General features: G+C 45.5%; 1 protein-coding gene across 4 annotated transcripts in view; it reads left to right on the top strand.

Moving 5' to 3' along the window:
* Window positions 1-25643, top strand: part of ninaC (STKc_myosinIII_N_like and MYSc_Myo21 domain-containing protein ninaC) — a 158801-nt gene that overhangs the window by 97582 nt on the left and 35576 nt on the right. For all 4 annotated transcript variants that reach the window (XM_050189309.3, XM_055077150.2, XM_050189308.2 and 1 more), the window contains 4 exons: window positions 1391-1536; window positions 21587-21652; window positions 24892-24982; window positions 25461-25625. In XM_050189309.3, the coding sequence (XP_050045266.1) occupies window positions 1391-1536; window positions 21587-21652; window positions 24892-24982; window positions 25461-25625 (468 nt within the window). The remainder of the gene's footprint in view (window positions 1-1390; window positions 1537-21586; window positions 21653-24891; window positions 24983-25460; window positions 25626-25643) is intronic.

Below are 25643 nucleotides of genomic sequence, written 5' to 3'. Positions count from 1 at the left end.
TCGGCACAAAGTCACGCGGAAGGCTTTATTCAGACATTGTAGAGAGGCTAATGCAATGCCGCCGCCACTGCCGCGAATGCGCGGTGGCGAGCGCCGTCTGGAGGTGGTGCAAAGAACCCAGTGGCGTGCGCGGCGCACGGCCTCCGCTGTGATTGGTTGATCGGTTCCGTTAGAGAACGGCGAGGCCGCAGCACCCACGGTAACGAAACCCGGCGAGGTTCGCAAGGAAACGCTTCGCTTTTAAAATATATTACAAGACTAGTTAGATGTGTACAGGTGCATCTGTCCACCATCTATGAATGTTTTGCCTACGGGCAAAACAAATGGTGGACAAACAGCTCGCGCAGGCTGAACGCCGTTTACTTCGTCCCGGCGACCTGTTGCTGTCCTGTCACTCCGTAACAATATTCTCCCTTGTAAAGTTTATGTATAGGCAAAAAAAGTTTCTTCGCTGAATGTCGCTGGCAAGCAGGCAAGCAGCATCTCGCTTTGCAGAGAAGCTGGCTAGCAGAATTCTGTTGATGTCATTTGTCAGTTGTAATACTTCTGCGGTTACAACGCACGGAAGGACCATTATTGTTTTAGTTACCGTGCAAGTTTTGAAACGGTTTATTTTATCAAAACTATCAGAGAAACACGCTCCTGCGCTCCTGCGAAGTCCCGTCTTTGAAGACCAAATCCTGGCCGTTCAGCGCGCCCGCGATCGGGCCGGTAGACTAGATCTGTCAGTCCCGTCGTGGGATTAGCCGGGTGCGCGTTTTATCGCGCTTTGCTGGACCAAATAAAGGTTTATTCACTCACTCACTCACTCACTCACTCACTCAGAGAAACACCACCACCACCAAGCATAAAAGCAGGCTCCTCGGCAACGCAGGAACTGTTTTTACCTGCGACGTTGGTGCTTTGAGGAGAAGCTTGATTTTGGTTTCTCACACACACACACACACACACACACACACACACACACGCACACACACACACACACACACACACACACACACACACACACATATATATATATATATATATATATATATATATATATATATATATATATATATATATATATATATATATATATATATATATATATATATATATATATATATATACTGAACGGTTCAATCTTTTGTTCGACTGCACTCGTGCAAGTGATGTGTGAACATTCAAGTAACGTGAAAACATTGTGCAGCATTATAAATGCGCCATGTCAACACTTGTCTTTCAGATGCAGTATAGTAACAGAAAACTCTTGTTTGAGGTGACGACCGCTCACAGTGAGAGAGAGTAGTTTTATTTAGAAATATGAAAGGCAACTGTAAGCGAGACAAAGCCAACGTGAGACGAAGAAAGTGAGCAAGCTGGAATGTGGTCCATTCTCCCGGCACAGGTGGTGGCGTGCGAGCGGCAGCTAGACTACTCATATGACATCCGCTGCGACGTCTGGTCATTGGGCATCACCGCCATCGAGCTGGCCGAGGGAGAGCCGCCGCTCGCCGACATCCACCCCATGAGGGCGCTCTTTCAGATACCGAGGTAAGCTATACTCCTTAGTGGACATAGGAATACAATTTGTACACATAACAGTCGCAGCGCCAATCTCTGTACGATGTGCCTCCGGTATCAATTACCGTCGTAATATACATGGTGTCCCAGCTATCTTCGGCCAAGGTTTAAAAAATATTTGTGGAGCTGTAGGAGGTCACGACTAAAGAAATCTTGTTGACCACTAAATCGAGCAAACCACACAATTTGTGCAATATCTGTATTTGCATAATTAGTCAAAATGAATTAATCAACCCTGCAAGTCGTAAATCTAGAGAAAAACTTCCAATTAGGAAATTGTAGAGCGTTCTACAGTGAACGTCCTAGGATCTATGACTTTATTTAAAAGTTTGCTTCATATTAAGTGACACATGCGATATGTACGTTGCTTAAGAGGAAGCTTTAGCTTGGGTGCTCCTATCTAAATCATGTAAACGGAGAATTCGTTTTTCTCGACAACCACTGTACCAAATTTGACGAGGTTTGTTGAAAAACTTAAAATCTGGCGAATGTTCGTTTCGAATCCTTGATTTAGGTCGTCACTTTTTATTAGTAATTGGCAAAAATCACAAATTTTCAGAAGATGAAACTCTCAAGTTTACAACTCTGTAACTCAGCAATGAAAAACGATATCACAATTATGTGAATTGCATCTAATAGTACATCTAAAGCAGACAAAATTGATATGTTGCACATGAATCTCAGAAGTTTAGTAATATGGAAATACAGCTGCTTCAGAATCCTTTTACACAACGTAACGAATTCGCGTAAGATATAAATTGACATATCGGATTTGTCTGCTTTTAGTGATGTAATCGATGCCGTTTACAGAACTGCGATATCTGTTCTTGATGCAGAGCTACTAATTTGTAAAATTTGTGCTTTTATTTTTCTCGAACTTACGAATTTTTGAAAATTCTTTTAACAAAATTGAAGCCCTAAATAGAAATTCCGCTTCCAACATGCAGTCACTAGAATTTACCTTTCTCTCTCAAATGCAACAAATTTCATTAAAATCGGTCCAGGGTTATCTCAGAAAAGTGTTTCAGCGTTTTACATGTATTTGAATAGGCGCGTCAGCATTGGGCCCGAGTTAAAGCTTCCTCTTAAGATATTTTTTTTTTTTCGACAAGCACCACAACTCGACCGTTCCGCCACATGACGCGCCACCTTGTCTTACGACAGTCGAAGGCTACGGCCCTGTGAAGGCAGCTCCGTTTTTAGAGCGCAGCTCTTGGAAGCCCGTTCGTGGGTTGAGCGTCGGCGGCCGTGCTCGGTGTAACCTCGCGAATGCGCTCGTGCCACTGCTCGCCCCTTCGTCGTCGTCGTCTACTACCACAGCTGGCTCGTCGGCGTCCCTCGGCGTAACCGCACGAATGCACTCGCGCTTTCGACGTCGTTTTCCACCTCAGCTGGCTCCGATGCCGCTCACCGTGCCAGCGTCCTCATACTGCCCCACCCTCTGCGAAGCTCAGTTGGTACAGTGCGGACCTTGGAAAGCCGATCTGAAAGCTGAGGCGCCGATCCCAATGCCAACACGGATGTTTCTTTCTTCAACTGCTAAGCGTTTCTTCTGATGAACCCGCATAAATTCCCTTTGTACCTCTGCGTTACTTGAAGTACATGACCTGTACCTTTCGCGAAATGCTCAGAAATGCTTTTATGAGACAACAGCTGAACCAATTGGAATGAAATTTGCTGCATTTGAAAGAAAGCGTTCAACTCTAGCTACTCTAAGAAGTACAATTTTAATTTTAGACAGGGTACTTTTTTAATTACCAATAATATGCAAGTTAAAAGTAAGGCAGAAGAACGAAGCTGACAAGCACAGAACTGTGCACCAAAAACCGATATTGCTGTTATATAGACCGTTTTATTGAGGCCACCGCCATTATGAGATAACAGCACCGTCTATCGTCCGACGCCATGCTGGTAAATGGGATTGCGCTTAGAGGGTGCAATGCGAACGTGCTGTTGACGACGAGTGGAAAGTTTCCGCGTTTTCCCAACAGGTGTCAACAAGTTTTTGGGATTGGGAAACCTCTTCGCGTGCCCTTACTAAGCTTGTAATTTAGAAATAGCCTCATTATCGAACGGCGACGGGCCTAGAGGCGCTGCTACAGCTCTGCCCACGATAGAAATAGGAGGCTAGTCAAGACTGAACATTGTCGATACGTAACACAGTTGCAACGTGTTATTATTGTATGAGTAGCCTTGAACTCTATTAAAGGGACTGACAACCGATTTTTAGGGGCCCAGTTTCTTATGGCGCAACGCAAAGTTGCACCTTCGGTGGTGCTTACATCTGCAGCCGTTGCTTCCAAAAGCGCGTGGATATTTAGTAAGCAGTATTTTTTACCTGTTTTTATCTGAGCAGCCTTTATAAAAGTAAGAGTCCCTCCTCCAGCAACGATGAGAAGTGAGAGTGATGTCGATAGCCCACCTCGCATATTCTGAAAGCCGCCCATCGTTCTGGTTTCACAGGAGAGAGCGTGACTTGGGTTAACCACCTATATTTTCACCTTTTCAACCACTTTTCACAATAAAAAGTTGGCGCAATCAGTTCGCGTTGTTGTAAAGCCATTTCTTATATTTGTACCGCGTTTCTTCCCCCAAGTACACGCCTACGTCATGGCTGGCTGGCCCCTGTCACCGTTGTTCTGTCGATAGACGAGCCAAGCCAACTCTTTTCAAGCCTTTTCTGTTTGTGCTGGCAACACATAGCGGACTCTTCTTGTCTGCAACGGAAGCGGCGGAGTCCATGAAGTCGCCGCAGCTGAAGAAGCACTTCACGTTCTCTTCCGAAAGTTATTTTTGCAGCTGAATACAGCGCAGTGGTAGCCCGTTGACGTTGAGTCATCTGACATCGCAACAAGCGCAGACAAAACACGTTAGAATTGCACTAGTTCGCAATTAAACATCTGTTGTTCAAAGGTGCAGATGGGAGAAAACGAAATCCACATATACCGGTGCCAGGAGGAAAGCGGCGCGACGCGCTGGTTCGAGGCTACATTCCTCCTCGCCGATGAAACGGTCTATAAACTGCATCTGTTAAAGCTTCTTAAGCGGACAAATTAGATGTATGCAATTACACCGTACGTGAACTTATTACAATGTTTAGGAGGGTTTTGGGAAAATCCTACGCACAAATTAGCCGTATATTTCCGAGCCGTGTAACATACACCCAATTTCTTCCGTTTTAGATCCACTATTAGGTGCACTTAACAGAAATATAATATCGCTTTTCATTGCTGAGACAGAGTTGTAAATCTGATACTTCAGTTTTTGATAGTTTGTTATCGTGAGACTTTCTTTAAATGTTATAGGAATAAATAAAATATCTGGAGCCAAATTCACGACACTTTTCATTGTAAGTGTTCTTTTCTTTTTTCCTTGACCGGCCGCCTTCGCTAATAATATGTCCAGCATCGGAACTGACTGAAATATTCTCTTACGAACAATTCTAGCTTGAAGCCATTTTGTGAATGCGAGCCCTGCTTCCTAGAATCACTACATTTTACTTTACTTTTAAATGCAATAAACCTCATTAAACTCGGTGCAGTGGTCGCCGAGAAAAACGATTTCTCCTTCGCGTACTATAGCTTCGTCCTTAGTCTTCCCGTGCTGAAGGTGTACGGCGCCAGTTTAAACCGTTTCACCAGCTAGCAAGCTTCCAAGAGCCCTAGACTGTCTCCGTCAAGGTGTGAACGATACCACGACCAAGCGCCTCACTGGCTCTGACCAAGACAGTCAGGATTGCAAACCCGACAGACTGAGCACACAGCGGGGGCCGAGGAATGACTTGAAGACTTGAACGATGCACGCGCCACGTGCAACACTGCGATGAAGTTTATCGGAGCACCGCCAGTTGCGCGTTCGTTTTCCGAACGACGCCTGCTCCTCCTTTGAAGAGTCTTGTTGCACGCTTCTAAAGCTTCCGTGTACTGCAGAGAAGCCATCGCTAATACAGAGCCAACGGAGACTGGCCACGGTAGCGCTGCCTCGTTACCACTGATCGGCACACATTTACTACATACTGCCGAAGCAGATGACTCCACAAGGACTTGCCTGCCTTTTTTTAAGGGCAATGCTAAATTCTCGGCGCAATTTTAAGTAAGTGTTCTCCAATAGTGTGCGTTGAAGTTGCCTTTTCTCTCTACGCTCTACAGAGAAGCCTGCTTCTGTGGTCCTTCGTTTTAGTCAGTAAGCACTTGAAACAACAGCGAGTGCGCGTAATCGAAAGAGTAAATCACAACGACAGATGCTATCCTAAATTAATGACCAAACGAGAAAGCAAAACATACTGCCTGAAATCAAGCTTATCCACACACACCCCTTTGCTGCCGATAAAGCTATTCAGCAATCAGTAAAAAGCACGTCAGCATGTCCTTAATTTATTTTTATTTTATTTATTTATGCAAGTACCTGCAGCACCACAAGGGCATTATTGCAGGGGGGACAAATTGAAGAAAAATGAACATTCGACAAAAGCTTGATACAGCCAAGCACAGATGGTAAAAGTAACAAAATACGTAACATCGATGAGTCATCTCGACGGCAAAACGGCCTTCAGTGAAATGCGGTGCAAAATTGCAAGACAGAAATGGAAAGGGTACACTATCGCATGAAGGGCAATGCCAGCCAAATGATATAAAGAAAACTGGATGATATTATACTACGACAGACTGCGTGACAATAAAGACAGAAACTCTGAACACGTTTTACATTCACTAATGCTCCTGGGAAGCCTATTCCAGTGTGCGGAAGCATGCGGAAAAAATGAATTACGGTAGACATCAGTACGACAGCGCATTTCAAGAACTTTCAGTTCGTGATCCCATCGTTTAGAAATGAAGTGGGGAGGGAAAATGTACAAGTTCTTATTTATTCCTGTGAGATCAGAGTAGATTCGGAAAAATAGTTCTAATTTTGCAGTTAATCGGCGGTGTGCTAGTGTTTTCCAACCAAGGTCCTTTTTAACTAATGTAATATTGCTACGGAAGTTATAATTACCAGAAACAAATCTTGCAGCGCGGTTTTGGACGCGTTCAAGCTTTTCTATAAGTTTAGAGCTTCGAGGGTCCCATACTTGGCAAGCGTATTCGAGTACCGGATGAACATTTGTTATGTAAAGCAGTTCTTTTACTTTCTGGGGGGCGTTATAAAAATTACGTCTAACAAGGTTTAGCATACGACATGATTTTAAGGTTAATTATTCAATATGTCTGTTCCATGTTAAATTGTCTGAAAAATAGACCCCGAGGTATTTGTAGTGTTGGACCTTATCAAGAAGTAGTCCGTCCAATTTATACACTGATCTCACAGGAAAGCGTTTACGGGTGAATGACACAAGTTAGCATTTAGCACTGTTCAAGGACATGCCCGACTTAATGCACCAAGCATGAATTTTGTTTAGATCATTCTGCAAACTACTAACATCACAATCATTTTCTACATTCTTGTATATGGCACAATCATCAGCATATAACCTCACTTTGCATTCTAGAGTGTGGACAATGTCATTTATAAAGACTAAAAATAACAAGGGCCCCGAAACAGACCCTTGGGGCACGCTAGAGGTTACGGTGACAGGTGTTGATTTAGTGCCGTTTATTAAAACATGCTGTGTTCGTCCAGACAGGTAATTTCCAATCCAATGTACTATTGCAGGGTGTATACCGAGACAAGATAATTCATGTAAAAGCAATGCATGAGAAACGGTGTCAAAAGCTTTCCGGAAATCCAAAAATATGCAGTCTACCTGAAATCCAAGGTCAAAATAGTAAAAGAGATCATGGGATAACTCTACCAGTTGAGTCGTACATGACAAGCCAGGCCTGAATTCATGTTGAAAATTCGAAAAGAAATTATTGCTTTGAAGGTGTTTCATCACAGCACTGTATATAATGTGTTCTATTGTTTTGCAACATACACATGTTAGAGAAATAGGCCTGTAGTTTTCTAGTACATTTTTGGGACCGTTTTTATGAATGGGAACGACGTGGGCTACCTTCCACTCTGCAGGTAATGAAATGGTATTTAATGATTTAATAAACAGAGCTACAAAAAATGCGCAATTTCTTGAGAGCAGGATTTCAATACCTGCGACGGAATACCATCAGGACCGCCAGCCGATTTGTTGTTCAGATTGGAAATAAGCTTCAGAACACCGTTATATGTGACAGTAACCATAGGCATATTCTCGTAGACTATTTCTTGTATTTCAGGCAGTTCACCAGTGTACGTCTCAGAAAAAACACTTTTAAAATAGGAATTCAGACAGCAAGCCTTCTCATAATCATCAAGCACTGTTTTCTCGCCAACTGACAAAATAGGGACAGTGGTGCCCACTTTACCATTTATTTTAACAAATTTCCAAAATTCTTTAGGATTATCCCTCAACTTTGCGTCAAGCGATGAGATATAAGTTTGTTTATTTATTTTTATTTCTTGCTTAATTTTGTAGTTCACGTGACGCATTTCATGGAAAACAGACTGATTGCGAGTCTTCAAATACGAAGCATACAGGCGGCGTTTTTTGTTAATTAGCGAGCGAATTTTCTTATCTACCCAAGGTTTATCTTTCCGGCGCCTAGTTGTCAAAAGTTTGGAAGGTATGTATTTTTCAATTAACGCCTTTAATTTATCTCTAAAAAGAATACAAGCTTCATCTATGTCCACTGACTGGCTGACCTCATAAAGATAGGGAAGAAATTTGAAAGCTCTCGTGATAAAGACATGTAATCCCCTCGGTCGTAGAAAAAAACCTTTCTTGGATATTTATGGGCTGGTCTAACTGAAGCGGCACTAGACGTGGCAACAACGCAATCGTGATCACTGATAACAGAGATGACAGCTACATTTTGGATCAGCGACTCAGAGCTAGCAGAAAACAAATCTAAAGTGCTGGCAGAAAAATGATCTCGTCGCGTGCATTCGGAGACGAATTGGGTTAGGTCATTAGTTATAATAAACTCTGAAAAGGCAAGAGATATGGCAGTCGAGTCTGTGAACACAGGTTTGCCATCTTCCCAGACAACAGCAGGCATGTTAAAGTCACCCCCAAGTATATACTCAGTATTTACGGCAGTTAAAAAGTTTGATAGCTCGGTAAATGATTCCGGATTACAAGAACTAGGAGACCGGTAAAAAGACCCAACAGCAAGGTAATTGCCATTGCTCATTCTAACCCTGCACCATATGGATTCAGATTGATTGAAAGAAGTAGGGAGTTCAGTACTGTGAAGGCACTCATTAATGAGAAGAAAAACGCCGCCACCATGTGTGTTTCTGTCACACCGGTAAACATCATAACCACACGGAAATACCTCGTTATTGGCAGGAAGCAACTGAATTACCAACTGAATTACCCTAGTGAATTAATAAGGTTTTAAAATTCGTCGCTGCACTGTTTGCAGTAAGACACGCAATAAAGGAAGGCTCCGCCTCAAAACTGTGCAGTGCAGCGAAGCTTGCGGCGTACCTCAGACAAACGCAAAAGAGAACCAGGCACAGAATCAACAAACATTTTCGTTCGTAATTGTCCCCGACTCGGTAGCAGGCTGGTCTCTAGTTTTGCACTGCTGAGCTCGAGGTCGTAGGTTCGATTCCGGCCGCAGTAGCTGCATTTCGATGCGGCGAAATTCCGGCTCGTGTACTTAGAGTTATGAGTACATTAAAAAACTGGCGGCCAAAATTAATTCGGAGTCGCCCACTACGGCATGCCTCATAATCAGATCGTGGCTATGAAACGTAAAACGCCATAATGTAATTTTTCGCAAGTGCTCTTTGCCACAAGCTCACTGCCTTGGCAAATATTATGTCCTGCATCAGGATTGGTTGGACTTTGCTTTGACGAACGGTTCTAGCGCAAGAGCTTTTTGTGTATACGGGCCTAGAATTAAGAAAGGCTCGCCCACCGTCGGCCGCCAATGTCCCTCCGAGGACACAGGCTGTATGGAGAGGTACCGGGAAGATTAGCAATGCACAGGTGGGCGAACCCCCGTCCCTTCTCTGAAACACGCAGCCAGCCCTCGTTGCCGATTACCTGAAACAAGCCGTACCTTTCGCTGCGCTGCAAGTAGTTGGTGAGAGGCAGTGCAACCACAAGTAGGCAAGCGTTTTGGTTTCTCCATCGCACTGAATTGCACTCTCCGTGGCCGAGAATTGAACTTGCAACCTCGTGGTCATCAACAAGATGTCACCGCCACAGAGCAACTGCGGCGGGTATTCGCTGAAACAATTAAACGCTTTGCAACGCAGCACGCTGATGATGATAGTGAAGACTGAAGGATGAGGAGGTTTGCAGCGTTCAGTAACGAGGTATTGGTGTGGAGCCGGCACAAATGCGGTAGTGTGCAGGTCAGGCATATCCAAACCAACTTAGGTGTTGCCAGGTTGACAATGGTTAATTGAACCCAGGACAGCTCGGCGAACGGTGTCGAAATAGGAGTGCTGTAACATGTCCGGGCGCAAATATTCAGCTATCGCCTGTCCGTTGGAGGACAGGACAAAGCCATCGCTCGACTGTTGTGTTGTGTTTCACATGACTCACAAAAAATAATACAAAATAGTTATCGCACTTGTTTTCAGGACAACAAAGATGCATCCGAAGATTCGCACTCGACACTATTAAGCAGCACAATTAAGCAATGATAGCCAGCAGGGAATGAAATTATCATAAATATTACGCATATTGGCTGAGAAGCAGTTTGAACACGTCCCTTCTTTGCATCGGCGCATTAAATACATTAAATAATACGCTAACATTACTACGTCAAGCGCTATATAAATCAATTACGTAACTCCAGGCCACCACAAAATAGTATATCACTCCGTTACACACGTGCCACCGAAGCTCTACTGACATCAGTAAGGACTGCTGTGACAGTAAGGGGGGAAAAACGTGCGTAACTAAAGTAGAAAGTATCATATTTTGCTACGCTGAGTTTGATATCTCGCAATTCTAATTTGGGAAACAGGCAGTACCCGTAGCGTTTCTTAGTAGAGTGCAGCAGAAGAACTATTAATGAACCACTATACTACCCAATTTCTTACTCAGGCAACATTTTGTTGCTGTTAGTTTTCTATTTTGCATGAACATGGCTAGAAATAAAGCTTTCTCTGGGTTTTGTATATGGGTTAATTGGCGTTTGTCAGGGATGACACGATCTCTATCAAAATGCACCGGTCTGTTGCTCGTGAAAAGACGGTTTGGAGATTTAAAAGAGTTGGTGTTTGAATAAGAAAGATCGCTCTTAAACATAATGGAGGAAAGCAAAAGAGGTCGAAACGCACGCCTTGGATTGAGATGAGGCACTGCGAAAAACAATATGTGCTCTCAGAACTTGAAAAACGGAGCTCTCGAGAAAAAAGAAAGCGAAAAACAACTGGCGAATGAGAAGGAAACTAGGAAGATCAGGGTGTCTACCAAGTTGACATATTCGAGTTCCCTGAGCGATGCAGAACTCTATTTTATGTCAAGACAGGCTGACACCACGTCACGCGATGCCGTCACTCTCAAGTAAGCATATTAAAAATTAAAGAAAACTTAATCCAGTTTGAATAGTAAGGAGTAGTGTTTATCTTATTCAAAATAGAAAACTGAAGGTAGGGGATAGTAAAATGCACAGCAAATAAAATATCTTCGAAAAAGAAAAATGATAAAGCCAATTGTAAATAGAGTCGTACATCTCCAAATACGAATAAAAAGAGATGCATACAGAATCAAATATTTTTGAAAATGAGCTATTTCTATCAAGTGACAGCAAAATCATTGGTATTGAGCCTGAACTTTGTCACAAGTGAGATTTTCTCACCAGTTGGAAAGTCAACCTCGACTGTCCTCACATACTCATAGCCCACGCACAATATCTCCGTTTTGTGTTTCACTGATTTCAAGAGTGTATTTTGGTTTGGATGAGGGTGACCAGCATCTTTGCGTCAGCCAACACTTCTTGAGCTCAAGCTCCTTAATTAAATTATCGGGTTTTACGTATCAAAACTACTTTCTGATTATGAGGCACGCCGTAGCGGAGGACTCCGGAAATTTCGACTACCTTGGGTTCTTTAACGTGCACTTAAATCTAAGTACACGGGTGTTTTCGCATTTCGCCCCCATCGAAATGCGGCCGCCGTGACCAGGATTCAATCCCGCGACCTCGTACCCAGCATCCCAACACCATAGACACTGAGCAACCACAGCGGATTCAAGCTCCTTCAAAGAAGAGGCGGCACAGTTCCTTTCCCGATCATTCCTCAATGCGACGGTTTTCTGTTCTTGTCCTCGTTCCGCCGCGCGATCGTTCCACGGACCATTTTAAGCATCCTCTTGGTCAATTGTACAGTCAACGTCCGATTTTTCGTACTCCCTAGGGGACACGAAAACGTCCGAAAAATCAAATCGGGCAGTCCGAAAAAATCAATGCATGTCTTTTACTTAAGGCTCAAATCCTCACAAACACGTCCGAAAAAGCTCTGAAGGCCTGCCAGTACACTTATTATCCATATCGGTGCTCGTACTCTGACAGGAGACGGCGAGTGCACGCATGTATAATTATAGAATACGTACTGTGTCCCGTGACAACTGTCCTTTCCCACGCTTGTAAAGCTTCACCGCAATACTTCACGTACGCTTCACCGCGTAACATCTCGGTGCTGAGGCGAAGCTACCTTTCGGGAACCGGGACTATGCAATGCGCTACGCTTCCTAAGCTTCGGAGCCAATCGCGAGGATTACAGAGGTGGAGTCGGTGCCACTACTGACAGCGGCGAACTCTTTCAATGAAAAACACGGCGCCGAACGGCAAGAACCTTAAAGGGTCCCTCACCAGTTCTGGCCATTTTGGGCTGACAAGCGCAGAGCATACAATGCGCGATAACAAATCGTGTCTGCACAGTATTACATCGCTGCGCGCCGCGGAAAGATCTGAAATTTCAAACAGAACGCCGTTCTTCCTTCTCTTTGCTGCCGCCGCGCGCCAAGCCGGACGATGATGTAGTCGTGCCACTGCGCCTACGTAGTCGTGCCCGCAGTGTGACGCCGCTCGTAGTGACACGTGACTTCGAGAATTATCCAAGACATCTGTTATCTGTGCAACCTGTTGCTTGAATTGACGAATTGAAGTTTATAGAAATAATAAAACACAAACGGAATTTCTGCGTGTTTTTTTTTTGTTTTACTTCGCACCGAAGCAAGAGAGATGGTACTTCCGCTTCGCCTGCTTGTTCCCACGGTCGTGCGGTCACGTGCGCAAGTACCGAAACTATGCCATTTTCTACCGTGTTCCAGTGCGTGTTCATGCTGTGCGATCCGCTTGTTCTTCCTCAGTATTCGTGTAGCATTGAATTATACCGCTAGTCATGTTTTCTTGTGCACAGCGTGCAAAATCGTGCGCTGCGCGAACGAGACATCTCGCGCGCGACGTCGTCGGCGGAAGTGCGTGGCGCCGAAAAAGAAAGGCGAGGAGCAAACAAAAATGAAGGCAGGGCCTGTGACGTATGCGTCACGCGATCCTCGAGGTCCGATATGGGAGAAGGCTGGGAAGGAATTTCGCTTGCGTAGCCTAGACGTGGCCATTTGGAGAGAGCGTCTTGCTTGGCAGTGGAGCCCGCCTGCTGAAATCATGGGTTCGCGGCACTGAAATATTTCTATCTCGGCTATTAATATGAGCCGATTTGAAAAAAATTTGCGGCAGAACGCTCCCTAGAGGACACGTAACAACTCCCAGCATATAACCAAAATTTACTATGGGGCCTGGTGAGGGGCCCTTTAATAGCGAACGTCGAAACAGCTAAGTCTAGCGTTGCCGCGGTATCTGCGTGCGTATCTGCGTGCGAGTGCGCTGGTTCGAGGCGGCGGGATAATCAAAACGGCGGTGGTGGCTTTGATTAATGCCGTTTCGGACCTGCGGTCGCGGCAAAAAGTTCGGAAAAACGGACAGCGAAGGGTTCTTGCGTCTTAAATTACAGATGTTCTTATACATCAATTGACTCTATGGGGCACGTGGTGGTGCCGCGAAGCGGTCCGCATTACCGGGCATTTCACAAAAATCGGGCGTCCGGAAAATCAGTCGTTGACTGCACACTGGCAACTCCTCCAGCCGACGGCACCGCGTCAAAGACAATTCGTTACGATTCCTGTCTTTTACTCGAGCCAGCAGTGGGGCGACTTTTGTTCCCTTTCAATAAAATGACAGGTAATTTTCCCTGTCTGAAGCACAATTTCCCTGAGTTTTCCCTGAGTTTTTCTAGACTGTTCAATATCGCTGAGAATTCCCGGTTTTCCCCGTTGGTAGACACCCTGAAGATAAAAAGAGGCTAATTATTCCGGCCCGACCCCATAACAACAGAGCTCTTTTAAGAACATATGATGGATCTTGTTAACGTCACCTTCCCTCACGAAAATCCTTAATGTGGATCATCATCATCAATGTGGATGAGATACACTGAATTTTTAATACTGAATTTGGTACAGCGGTTTCTCTAATATCCTCCACAATTATTCAGACTTCCCGGAACCATGTCAATATACCCTTTACCCTGTTCGCTCGAGATCTGTCCGGAAATTCCCAGAAAGGTTCTTCTAGTGCATACAATACTTCCAACGTTCTAATAGTGTAAACGATTTAGCATCGTGAAAAGGCTTGCCTTTGATCCCGTTGCCGAGTTTACTTTATTTCATCGCTTATTTATTCATTTAGAGAGGGCCGCGTGGCCATCGTGCCCAAGCAATGACGCCGCGAGCACTCCATAAGAGCCATTAAATCGGGACGTAAAATACAAGTGAATACTGACACATCAGGTCACTTAAGTGTATAGCAGAAGCGGATCTTTCGTTTCGTGACTATCAGCGCAAACGTCGTGAATGCCTACGCTCATTCATCATCGAATCCGTAGACCGCGCGAAAAGGGATTTGCGTATCATTACAAGCCTTTACGCACACGCGCACACGTAAAGCGACCGCCTCGAAATCTCAAATCGCGAGTCTGTGAACGACTACTTGTAATCTTTTCTTTTTATTTATTTTTTAACTTGAGCGTACTAGTAGTTATCCACGCCTGACGTAGCGAAGGAAAACATCCCGTTGGGGTAGGCGGGGCTGGAAACAACGCTTGCTAGCAGAGCGGAAAGCGGTCATTATCGCGTCTGCTCTCGCCTGCACTACTGTTGTTCTATACTGCGAATCTGGAGAACAGAACTACACGGTACTGGGCGTCCTGGAACGGGAGTTACACTTGGCCTGCACTAGCGGGCGCGCAGTTCACCGACGGCAACAGTGCAGAGAGAGATACAATATGTCCTAGATGCTTAGTTCGGAGAAGGCAACATCAATAAAGGTGTAGCGCATTCTTGTCGCTTGTTATAGACGGGGAGTAGAAACTCGAGAGCAACTTGATCTCTAGTCTACATACCAGTATTACGGCGCGTATTTTCTCCATTTGTATTTTAATATATATGATCGAGGCTACGCCGACCTTGTGTTTGCCTTTCTGTGAGGGCAGCACGAAACAAAACGACAAGCCCACAGATGTCGTTTGGTTTTATTTTTAATCGTGCGCTCTAAATGCAATTAGCATTTTATGTATGTGAATGTGCTTGAAAAACACCGGCCGATAAATCCTTTATGGTGTTAGTAATGCATCGCACTGGCATTTCTCTTCCATCTCGGTGAGCTGCTTACGCATTCAACGATGGTTTGTGTGTCACGTTACGCATGCGTGTAATTTATTTTTTTCTTTCATGTCTACATTCCCGTCAATATTCAGTAACACCTCCTAAATGCAATCTAGTGATAATTCATCACCAAGCGTGTTGGTATTGAAGTTTTTCTTACTACTGTACCTTAAAAATAATGGATGTACTGAGACTTGCACCAAATCAGTTTACTAATTGCTGACGAGCTTCAACGCGCATGTGCCAGAAATCGCTCAAGTGGTAGTTTCAATTGTATGATAGACATGGACATTCGTTTCTTGCATATGCCCTTGTTCTCAAGTGCGATCATTCCGGCGTTTGTACCATGTACGTTAAGACTATGTGGTTATTCGATCGACGCCTAAATAGTCGTAGATACAGAACCCGTATAAATTCTATAGTAGGCTTCCGCACGGGAAGCCCGGCGATACCTTGAGATCGGGGCCCAAATTCATAAATGTAAATGTTCTGTGGGACTGGCGTTGGCAGTCCCACAGAACATTTATTTATTTATTTATTTATTTATTTATTTATTTATTTATTTATTTATTTATTTATTTATTTATTTATTTATTTGCATACTCTTAAGGCCCGAGGGCATTGCAGAGAGGACTGGCGAGTACATATGTAGTCGTTGGCAATCTTCTTGAAATTAGTGGTGCCACAGATTGCAGCGATGGAGGCGGGAAGATGGTTCCAATCATGAGCTGCGGGCGCCCGAGCACCAGTTAATCAGAAAAGGCCGTTTCGAAGTTTCGTGATTACGGGCGCATATTATTTGCGAGCGCATTACTGCACGTGTGTGCAAAACTGTCCTCCGCTGTAGCTGGTACTTTGGATGCACGTCAATATCATGGAAGTAGCCTTACTTCCGCTGCAACATAGTAGCGTTACATCTGCTTCACGTCAACGACGATGTTCAACTGCTCCTGACTGCAATTCGTCTGCCACCGCGTGCATCGGACGTCGCACGCGCATAGCTAGAATTTCGTGACCTCGCCATACGTTCGATGAACAGGTTCAGAAATGCCGGGTGTTTCGACTTTGGCGGGTCCGTCTACACACCCCGCAAGTGTTGCAACGTTGCCAACAGTCAGGGTAGTCCTGCATATCTCGAAAAGCTAAAGCGCAGTCATGCACTCCACTGTCGTGGTATACGTTTATCATGCAGCGCTGACACATAAGGCCTCACACAGAGCGCACAGAACGGAGCGCGCGTGGATGCGACAGTACACTCTTTCCTTTCTTCCTATTTTTCTTTTTCTTCCTGCAAGTTCTATAAAAAGCGAATGCTTGTGCGGTGTATCGCACGATATTGAACACCTGTGGATCAAGCAGTGCCGTCGCTTGCTGCAGATGTTGTGCACATTACAACACAACTTGTGCGACAGCCGCGTTTTTACTTCTCTATTCAATTTTATTAACTAGCGAAGCTAGCGAATTTTTCTTCAACTGCGAAGCTTTTCTTTTGAGGAACCCGCATGGGTTTCCTTTGTAGCACTTAACTACGTTTGGGTAGATGTCTCATATACCCTTTATAAATTACTTCTCTCCACCTTGCGGCTTTCCGCAGAACTATTACGTCAAACTAGCGAACCAGTTTTCAATCACGCTTCTCTGAAAGCTTTCAAATTTGAACCAAGGGCGAAAGGTGCATTTTTGTTACCAAAGTTAGTACAATACGCTACGCAAATCTTCATCTAGCCGTTGGCTAACATTAATCAATTCAAACATGTTTTATTTGAGTAACGCGATGTTGATGGCATATCTATATTACTTCCTGTTAACGCATGTGAACACAACACATTCGATCACCTTGAAAACTCAACGAATAGTGCTTCCACGTTGCAAGCAAAGCGAGGGCGCGGGTGGCTTATGACTGTGACTGACAATTACCTATTTAGGGTGAGGGCGAAGAAGGTAGTGTTAACATTACAACGTTTGTATAAGTGTAAGGTGAAAACGATGCTTAAAGAGTTACTTACACGATATTTTCTAGCCTTTTTTTTTCTTTAAGTGAAGGTCCGGTACCTTTAAATTCCAGAAAAGATACTGTCAATCCTCACAGCGCTCTAAATAATGTACTATAATGGATTTTCTACAGCCAGTTTCGCTTTGGTTTCTCCTTTGTCGTGACGTCACGGCACAGTGCGTGGTCACGTGGGAGTGTGACTCGCTCAGTCGTCCGCTATGCTGCTACACTGGCCCTCACAACGAGTAACCGCATACGAGGCGACCGAGTAAGCCATGAGCACGTGTCAAAATGTCGCAATGTCTTCCTTCCACATAACTCCATACTGTGCCGTGACGTCGCGACACTATATCCTCCTAAGAAACGAAACCAAAACTGACTGCAGGAATGCTATTATTATAAATTATTTACACGTCATTTAACGCAAGAAAGAAGAAAAAAATGAACAGTCGAAAATATCATGCCCGTACCCTTTTAACGTAGAGGACAGGGAAGAACGCCAGAATGAAAGCATTCGCCTGCCTCTGGTTGCCACTAGAATGAATGGGTGCAAAAGGCAAGCAAATTCAAAGTGGTCGCCGTCTCTCTTAACATGCCGCGAAGATAAGGAAAGAAAGGAAACGTGTTAACCCAGGTGAATATGTAGCTCAACAAGGAGGAACCGCTCCCTGCGCTTTGCGCTGACCGCGTGAATGGCAGGAAGCTATAAAACATGCTGGCTGGAGTAGAACCAGCGTGTTTTCTATCTACAATAACAGGAAGCGAGAAACGAATAAAAAGAAAAGGGAAGGGGAGAGAGAGAGAGAGAGCGTGCGGCTCCGAAATGGCTGGCAGTACGTTGACGCCGTTACATAAAGAGACATACGCTGTGAGCACTGCTTGACGTGAGTACTTGTTACATTGGTTGGCGCTGGGCGTGTTATCTTGCCTTCTTAAACACAAACCTAGGCGTGCTATAAATGAATAACCTTTTCTCGCTGCGCACAATGTGTGATTCAAAGGTTCGGGGACTAATGCTGTCATTGGAATTGCAAACAAATTGTTTTTTTAAGTGTTGGGGTCTTACACGACAAAATCACGACTATGAGGCATGCCAATAATTTTGACCAACTGCACTATAAGAATGTTTACGCCCTCAAGTGTGCTTTCTTGTCGCACCGGTAACACTCTTACTGTTAGGGCTTTCTAAATATATATAGATGGTGACAATGCAGCTGTAACTAGAGGTGCGATGCCAAAAGACGTAGTTCAAAACTGTGTAATTATTTTGACAGCCTTGGGCGCACAGAAATATCCGACAAGGTAATTTCACATGGGAGAGATATGAAACTCTTCTGTCGGATATTTCTGTGACCCCAAGGCTGTCAGAATGATTACATAGTTTTTAACTACCTGTTTTGTCATCGCACGTCTAGTTAGAGCTCCGTTGTCGGCCTCTATAAATTTTTGTAAGGCCCTAACAGTAAGGGTGTAAGAAAACCAGTCCGACAAGAAAACACCCTTAAAGGTCTGAATATTTGTACAGTGTGGGTTTCCTTAACGTACACCTAAATCTAAGTACACGCAGGCGGGATATCGCACCCCTTGCCTCGAGCTCAGCAGCGCTACACCATGGCCACTGGGCTACCGTACCGCGGCGGATCCATTTGGATTGTAGTCGCCTGCTTTAACGTCAGATGTTTGTGTCATTGAAACTTTTCATGCAGGTGGGCGCACGTTCGGGTTTATTGCGTGGGTCTCTTTGGCGCAGTTCATATGACCACTGACGATTTTCGCAGCGTATTAGAAACGGAACAATGAGCTCCCTCAAGTATTCCTTAGGAAACCAGGTAGTTCCACGTGTAGTAGTTCCACTATAGAGAGTTCCAGCTTTAGGCACTATTCAACGAGTGTTTGGCAAAGGCAGCCTGAGTCGTGCCAGTGTAATTCTTTGGCTAGGATCAATGGACTTGCACTGAGAATGAAACCGAGGGAGGCCAGCCGCACGACAACTCGCACAGTCACCGCGTTTCAGCAGTTGGCTCGCAGTCTTCAATAGCTGCGCACATAGATGCGGTCACAGTAGTGAAAACGTCCCGTTTCACCCACTGCTGTGGCATATATACCTGTAGCTGCAGGCAAATCTGCGAAACCACTGCCTCTGAATTTGAAAAGAACGGCGTTGACTGGTGCATCACGACAACGCTTCCCACTTCGTATTTTTTCACTACAGAGATAGAAGTGCATTTGACTTCAGTATATTTTCCCTACCAATCCTGATCATCTGGGCCCACATTCAAAAAAGTTGCCCATCCGCTACGGTGGTTCGTGTGACATTTGTCAAATGGTAATGTCGAAAACATAGTATTTATTTTATGCCCCCACCCGCCTTCATCCTGCAGTGGCCATAACATGATGATTATGATTATTATGATGATAATGATGATTATTCGGCGAATCACATCTGCTAATGACAGACAGCGTTTATAAGCGCAAAGCTTGGTCAATTTGATCTGTCCCTGATTTAGTTCCCGAGCGCTCTTCTTTTTCTAAACGCAATCTTCACATACCGCCTCTCCGACTCGACTGACAATGACGACGGCGGTTCATAACGTAATTTGTGCATGTGCACCTAGATGGACATGGAAAGTAATGGCCGCCAACTGGCGGAAGCTAATTTCTTTCAGAGATTTTAGCCCCATTTCCGAGTTTTTTTTTTTTTTTACCACAAATAGATATTTGAAGAATGGCGGAAGAATGGCTACAGCACGAATATATAATGGATATATACAGAGAGAGAGAGAGAAAGAGTAAGCGTTTTCTATCTTTCAACGAACATTATGCATACTTAATTGGTTGTTTGTAACCGCGTGGCGAAGGTACTTTGTGTGTGGCACCTATAGTACAGTTTACCTGTGCCCTGAATTCAAGCGCGTCTGCCTATTAACGATCTGCATATGCGAATCGTGGCCTACTGAGGAAGCTTCCTGTTCGAGGTGTCCCGCAGAAAGGACCAGTTGTAAAAAAGAGGTCACAGGCACGTGCGTGGGACTTGTACTTCGTCGTTTGTCTCGTGACCGCATACTTCATATAACTGACTGCTCTTCTAGAATGTGAGTTGGTCCGCAGGTGCGTTGAGTACATTTGTAACGCAGTGTGAGTATCTCATGGACCTCAAATGCAGCTGTGCGAGAACTCTGACCTTTTTATTTTCGTCGTTCCTCTGACCGGCACACTTTGTCCATGCTGAAATGTTACGTACGGGGTACGGGGCTCGTGCGCATTTCGTCATATATATATATATATATATATATATATATATATATATATATATGAGATGACGCAGAATTGATACGGAAGTTCCACAATAATGGAACTAAAATCATATGAAGTTGTATCATATCATATCATGTCATATCACGTTGTATCCTATCAAGCATGTGAAAAATGTCGCGCTAGAAGCGTCTCCTTTCTCATTTAAACTGTACAAGTATTTAGAAACACCCAGTGATGAACTCGTGATATGCACCGACCTATTTATGTTCCAAGCGTCATTTCGAAGCACCGGAACGCCGTGTATACGTTCAGGGCGTCCAGAAGATGCGAGGAGTCGCGAAGGAGGCCACCTATACGGCGTTTGCAAATACACGCATATCGCCTCCGTCGGAACGCGACCACCGCGACCGAAAATTGATCCCACGGCCTTGTCTCTGAGCGGCGCGGAATGATGCTCCCACGGCATAACGTCGCAGGGCACGTTTAGACCTTGAAGCGCAACCAAGAACCGATGCAGATGGTCAAGTCGGAAAAGAAACAACAACAGCTACACAGCAACGAAAAACCACGAGAAGCTGGGTCAGTGCGGCGGTGTTGAAGAAGAAAGTCCTTGGATCGCCACCGCCGCGTAATGGAGTCACACGGACAATAGAATCGTAACGGCGATAATAACCCGCGTAAGGAGACGTGTGAAACTCAAAAAAGAAGCAGCGAGTGCATAGAAAAAAAAAGAAAAAAGATAGAGAGAGGGGCAATGAGAGCGAGAAGCAACAAGAGCAACGAGTAGCCAAGGAAACGTGACCCGGAGAAAGAGGGGAACGGGATCGGAGGGGGAACGGTATACGAGACCGTACGTACACAAGCAGGTAAGGATGCTGATGATGCCCCGAGGAAAAACGAGGAGATAGAGAGAGAGGGAGAGAGAGGCAAATAAGCGAGAATGCCGTGGACGCTGCCGGCGCACGCGTCCGCGCATCTTTCTCCTCGCTGAGGAGCGGCGCTTCTGGCGGCGCCCGTAATGGTTCGCGCGCCCGCCACAGGCGCGAGTGCAGTGTGCATGATGTGCTCGGCGACCGAGCGGCCGAATTCAGCGAGCTGGCGCATCTCCTCTGACGCAGGAACCCGCCGCCCAAGCTGAAGAACCCGGCCGAGTGGTCCGATGACTTCAACGATTTCCTCTCAGTGTGAGTATATAGCGCGTTGTTCCTCTCGTGCGTAGCTGCATGCCTGCTTCGCGTTCGTTTGCGGCACTTTGTTGCAGTGTAGGCCGGTACGCACCGGCTCGTAGCGCTCGAGTGGGCTGAGCTAGGACGGGCTTAGCAGTTTCGCTTTGACGATGGACCGCCGCTCAGGCGCATTCAGCGTACGAAGTTGCAGATACCAAGCAGGTGTCTGTCGGCGATTGAGATGTCGGCTAACAGTAAAGTCTGTTCTAATGTTCTCCCTTTATCACTTGCGACCATAGTTATCGGCTGAACTACTATGAGCGAGAAAAATTAGCCTCATACCTATGTGATGCGCATTTCCTATTTGTCAGCTGATAAGGCGGCGAGAACACGCACAGAAGCTGGCGGTGGCTACTGGGCACTTGTTCCCCGCCCCGTGCCTTTTAAGTTTTGGCTGCAGACCGAAGAAATCGTAAAGCCTCCCATGCATCCCATGCCCTTGAAAGGCATAATTTCATTTGCCGTAAATCACGCTGCGTGGATGATCTAGACGCGGATTCTATTGGTATTCACCACCTTAATAACGTCACGGGTTTATTCGCGTGGCTCATGCATGATCGAATGGACAGTGCAGGTGAGAAATGTCGCGCCGTTCACACGCGTCGGAAAGCTCTTAAAAGAATAACATTTGCGCAACGAGAAGAACCATCGAGAAATCCTCTGTTCCTATTCGAGAGATAGAAAAGTCAGGAGACCAAGAGACACCCTTCACGTTTTTATACTGATTTTGGCGGCCGTCGGCGGCCGCCCAAATCAGTTCCACGTAAGGTCATATTCAGAGAGCTAGATATTGAGACATTGGCTCTCACGTTTATAAAGGACATACGCACACATCTAATGGTACTGTACGGATGTGCAACCAATATACGTTTAAATTTTTTAAAGAAATGTATGCATAGAAAGGAGTATAGCGAACATTTCTTTAGCCAAAATGAACTGCATTAGTCGATGTGACTTCACGGCTTGCAGACTTAAGCTCTCCTGACCAAAGCACAATGCCCGCCCAGCTGACGCTCTGTTAGTCAACCCATGACGTTCGGGGAGAACAGGTAGTCTTTTTGTAATTGTTGCTTAACAAAGACCGCAGTCATACAGGATGCATTCACACTATACGGCAAGCCACACGCCCGTCTGCTCCCAGGTCCTGCACCGGCGCATGCATTGCAGAGCAGGAGCAAGTTAACAGCTGCAGAGCGGTGTCGTTCTATTTTTAGCCACCGCGTAAGTACATACGGTGTCGAGAAAACCGCGATGCATTAGAACCGCTTGGCCAACTATGAGGTATAGGCATTGGAGAAAATTAGTTTTCCCGCTAGACGCTAACGCGCGTCGCTTATGACGCGGTTGCTCCGATGAGAGGGTGCGCGCACAGACGTATAATAATGTCTCGTGCCTTCCCGACGCGGTCCGCACAAGAAGGCGGCGGTGAGGTACTGGTTTTGTATAAAGGCTTGAATCGGGGCCACCTACTTCGCGAGTCGGAGAAGACGGGCGCGGCTCGACGAAGACGCGTTTTTCACGGCGGCGTGCTCTTCTTCGCACCTGGCCGCAGATTTAAGCCCAGCGGGGGACCCTGCTGCACCTTTCCTCTCGAACGCTGGTTGTATTGGAACTGGCGCGCTCACGTCCTGTAGGTACGCTTCCGCGTCTCTTCTTTCGCCCTGATCTGTCCGCACTTAAACTAAACTTCAGTCGGCGAGCACAAAATTGAGCGTGACCGCGCTCTGCGTGTCTTGTACGCCCATATAGTGCATACTGCTTGGCACCTAGAGTTCAGCACGATTAGCGAATTTGAGCAAGCTTATTACCTTGGTGGCCTTCACATCGATATCGAACGGTCTCCAAATTGCAAACGTGGTTTGTTCGTTTGCAAAGTTTGCAAATGAACAAACTACAGCAAGAAGGTATCCCAGTGCCAGAAAAAGGTGAACATGACGGGCGGATTTTGTGAGCGACCTAGCGTTAACTTCGAAAGCTTTAAATGAAAGTACTATTCAATTTGGTTGTAGGTGCGCTGTGACTACACTCCGTCTCACTGACGGCAAGGAAGGGCAGGGCCCATGTCAACCTATTAGCAACGAGAGCGTGTTGTATGTTCTGAGAAGGGAGAGGCGCTCGCTTATTGTGCGCTACTGATCCTTCCATGAAGCTACCATTCAGTGGGCATCACGCCGAGAGCGATCAAAGGCGCATAATAGAGGAGCTCTTATTCCGGCTTTCTTTTCTGGCCGGCTGACGCGACCAGCAGGTTTCGCCGCGCTGCACGGAATTGTTGAGACAGATCAATTGAAGTGTCGCCTATAAGCGCAAGCACATATGGTTCTGCGGTGTGAGACCCGGTTTCTGTGCCTTGAAGGCTCGCGCAAGATATCTGACCCTACACGAAGAAGGTTAATCAGCGCCTATATCCCTCGGAAAATTTGACAACAACGCTATTTCGGTCTTCGATCGCTGCCTTCGAGCATCTGTACTCTTTCACTTGCTTCCGTTGCTACACAAGTTTATCTTATTGCGGTCGTACAATCGTTGCACCACCGTAATTTTTTTTTTTCATGTTAAGAATAACAAGAGCTAGCATTACTAACGCTATCTTGTGGTAACCTTCCAACGTATTTTCAGAGTCAAACTTCAGTTGGAACAGCCTCATTTAGATCCGAGAAATGTGGCTATAAGAGAATATAAAAGAGTCGTAACTGTAGTATACTTTAGAAGCGCTAGCCACACACAGTTTCTTACATTTGCCCAGAGGGCAAGCAAGCAGCGTAAGAGAGCAAACATAAATGCATCATATATTACGGAAGCACCACAACTTTCTTATGAATACTTAATTTAAAAAAGCTTTATTTCAGCAGTCATGGCTTTTTAGGTCAAGCCACTTTCCACACAAGCTTAACCTACCAGATTGCGGCACTGATATATGGTGTCAAAGCGCTCTTTAAGAAACCCTCGAGACGGTGGCGCCGGATATCCCTCTGTGTAGTATATATGAGAAACGGTATGGTTACCCCGTTCGCTCAAGCACTAACTTTAGGTACCATGGCACAGCACACCCGTTGTGAGCGTAGCGAAGTTTGCAATCTTCTGAGTGCTAAAGCTTAGAAAGCAACAAAAAGAACACGACAGTAAGACGCTGTGAAGCATTTGCTTTTGTTTTTTGGTTGACCCTTGAGGACAACTGCGTTCTTTGACTACCGCAGGTGCTTGGTTAAGGATTACGAGAAGAGGCCCTTGATGTCGGACCTGATGAACCACAAGTTCATCGCTCAGGTCCCGAAGCATCCTGAAGAGGTACCTATAGACCTTCTTCTATATATGCGCATGTAACGCATTGTAGGTGCGCATCGTTGTTTTCTCTCAAAATTGCGCTGAGCGGGAAATTTTCATTGTCAATTTCCATGATAAGGGTCTATAATCACCGTGAGGCTACCATTTTATGACCGTGCGGAGAATAAGTAGCTTCCATATACATAGACTAATATTCACGAAACAGAGCACGGCAGAAATGTGTAAGGCTGTGTTCAGACCACAGTAGATTTTGTCGAAACGAACGCGGATTCACGAGTTTCTATTGATCAGCAGAATAATATCGACTGCTCTCTGTTGCTTATGAAGGTGTTACATTTATAGCCGTTGAGTGCACCTGTTGCCTAAATCGAGCGTAATTGCGAAGCGTGCCACGTTTAACCGTAAGGCTATACACGCCCCCACGGCCTTATATGGCCGCGTACTGAGACACGTCACATAAAGATACGTGTCTTGTGGCCAGATCCGCCAGGAGCTGATGCGGATACTGAAGGCGCAGCGCAAGGTAGGCTACAGCAAGCGGCTGCCCGAAGTGACAACCAAGCATGGCCAGCTCAAGACCGACCGCAAGTCCAGGCCCACGCCCATCCTCATGGACGACCTGTCCGCCCTCGAGACGCTCACCGAGGTACGTGTGCGCTCATAC

The sequence above is a fragment of the Dermacentor andersoni genome, chromosome 2 (genome assembly GCF_023375885.2).
Source record: "Dermacentor andersoni chromosome 2, qqDerAnde1_hic_scaffold, whole genome shotgun sequence".
Lineage (NCBI taxonomy): Eukaryota > Metazoa > Arthropoda > Arachnida > Ixodida > Ixodidae > Dermacentor > Dermacentor andersoni.
Note: the sequence above shows the minus strand (reverse complement) of the source record. Positions and strands in the feature narration are given on the sequence as shown.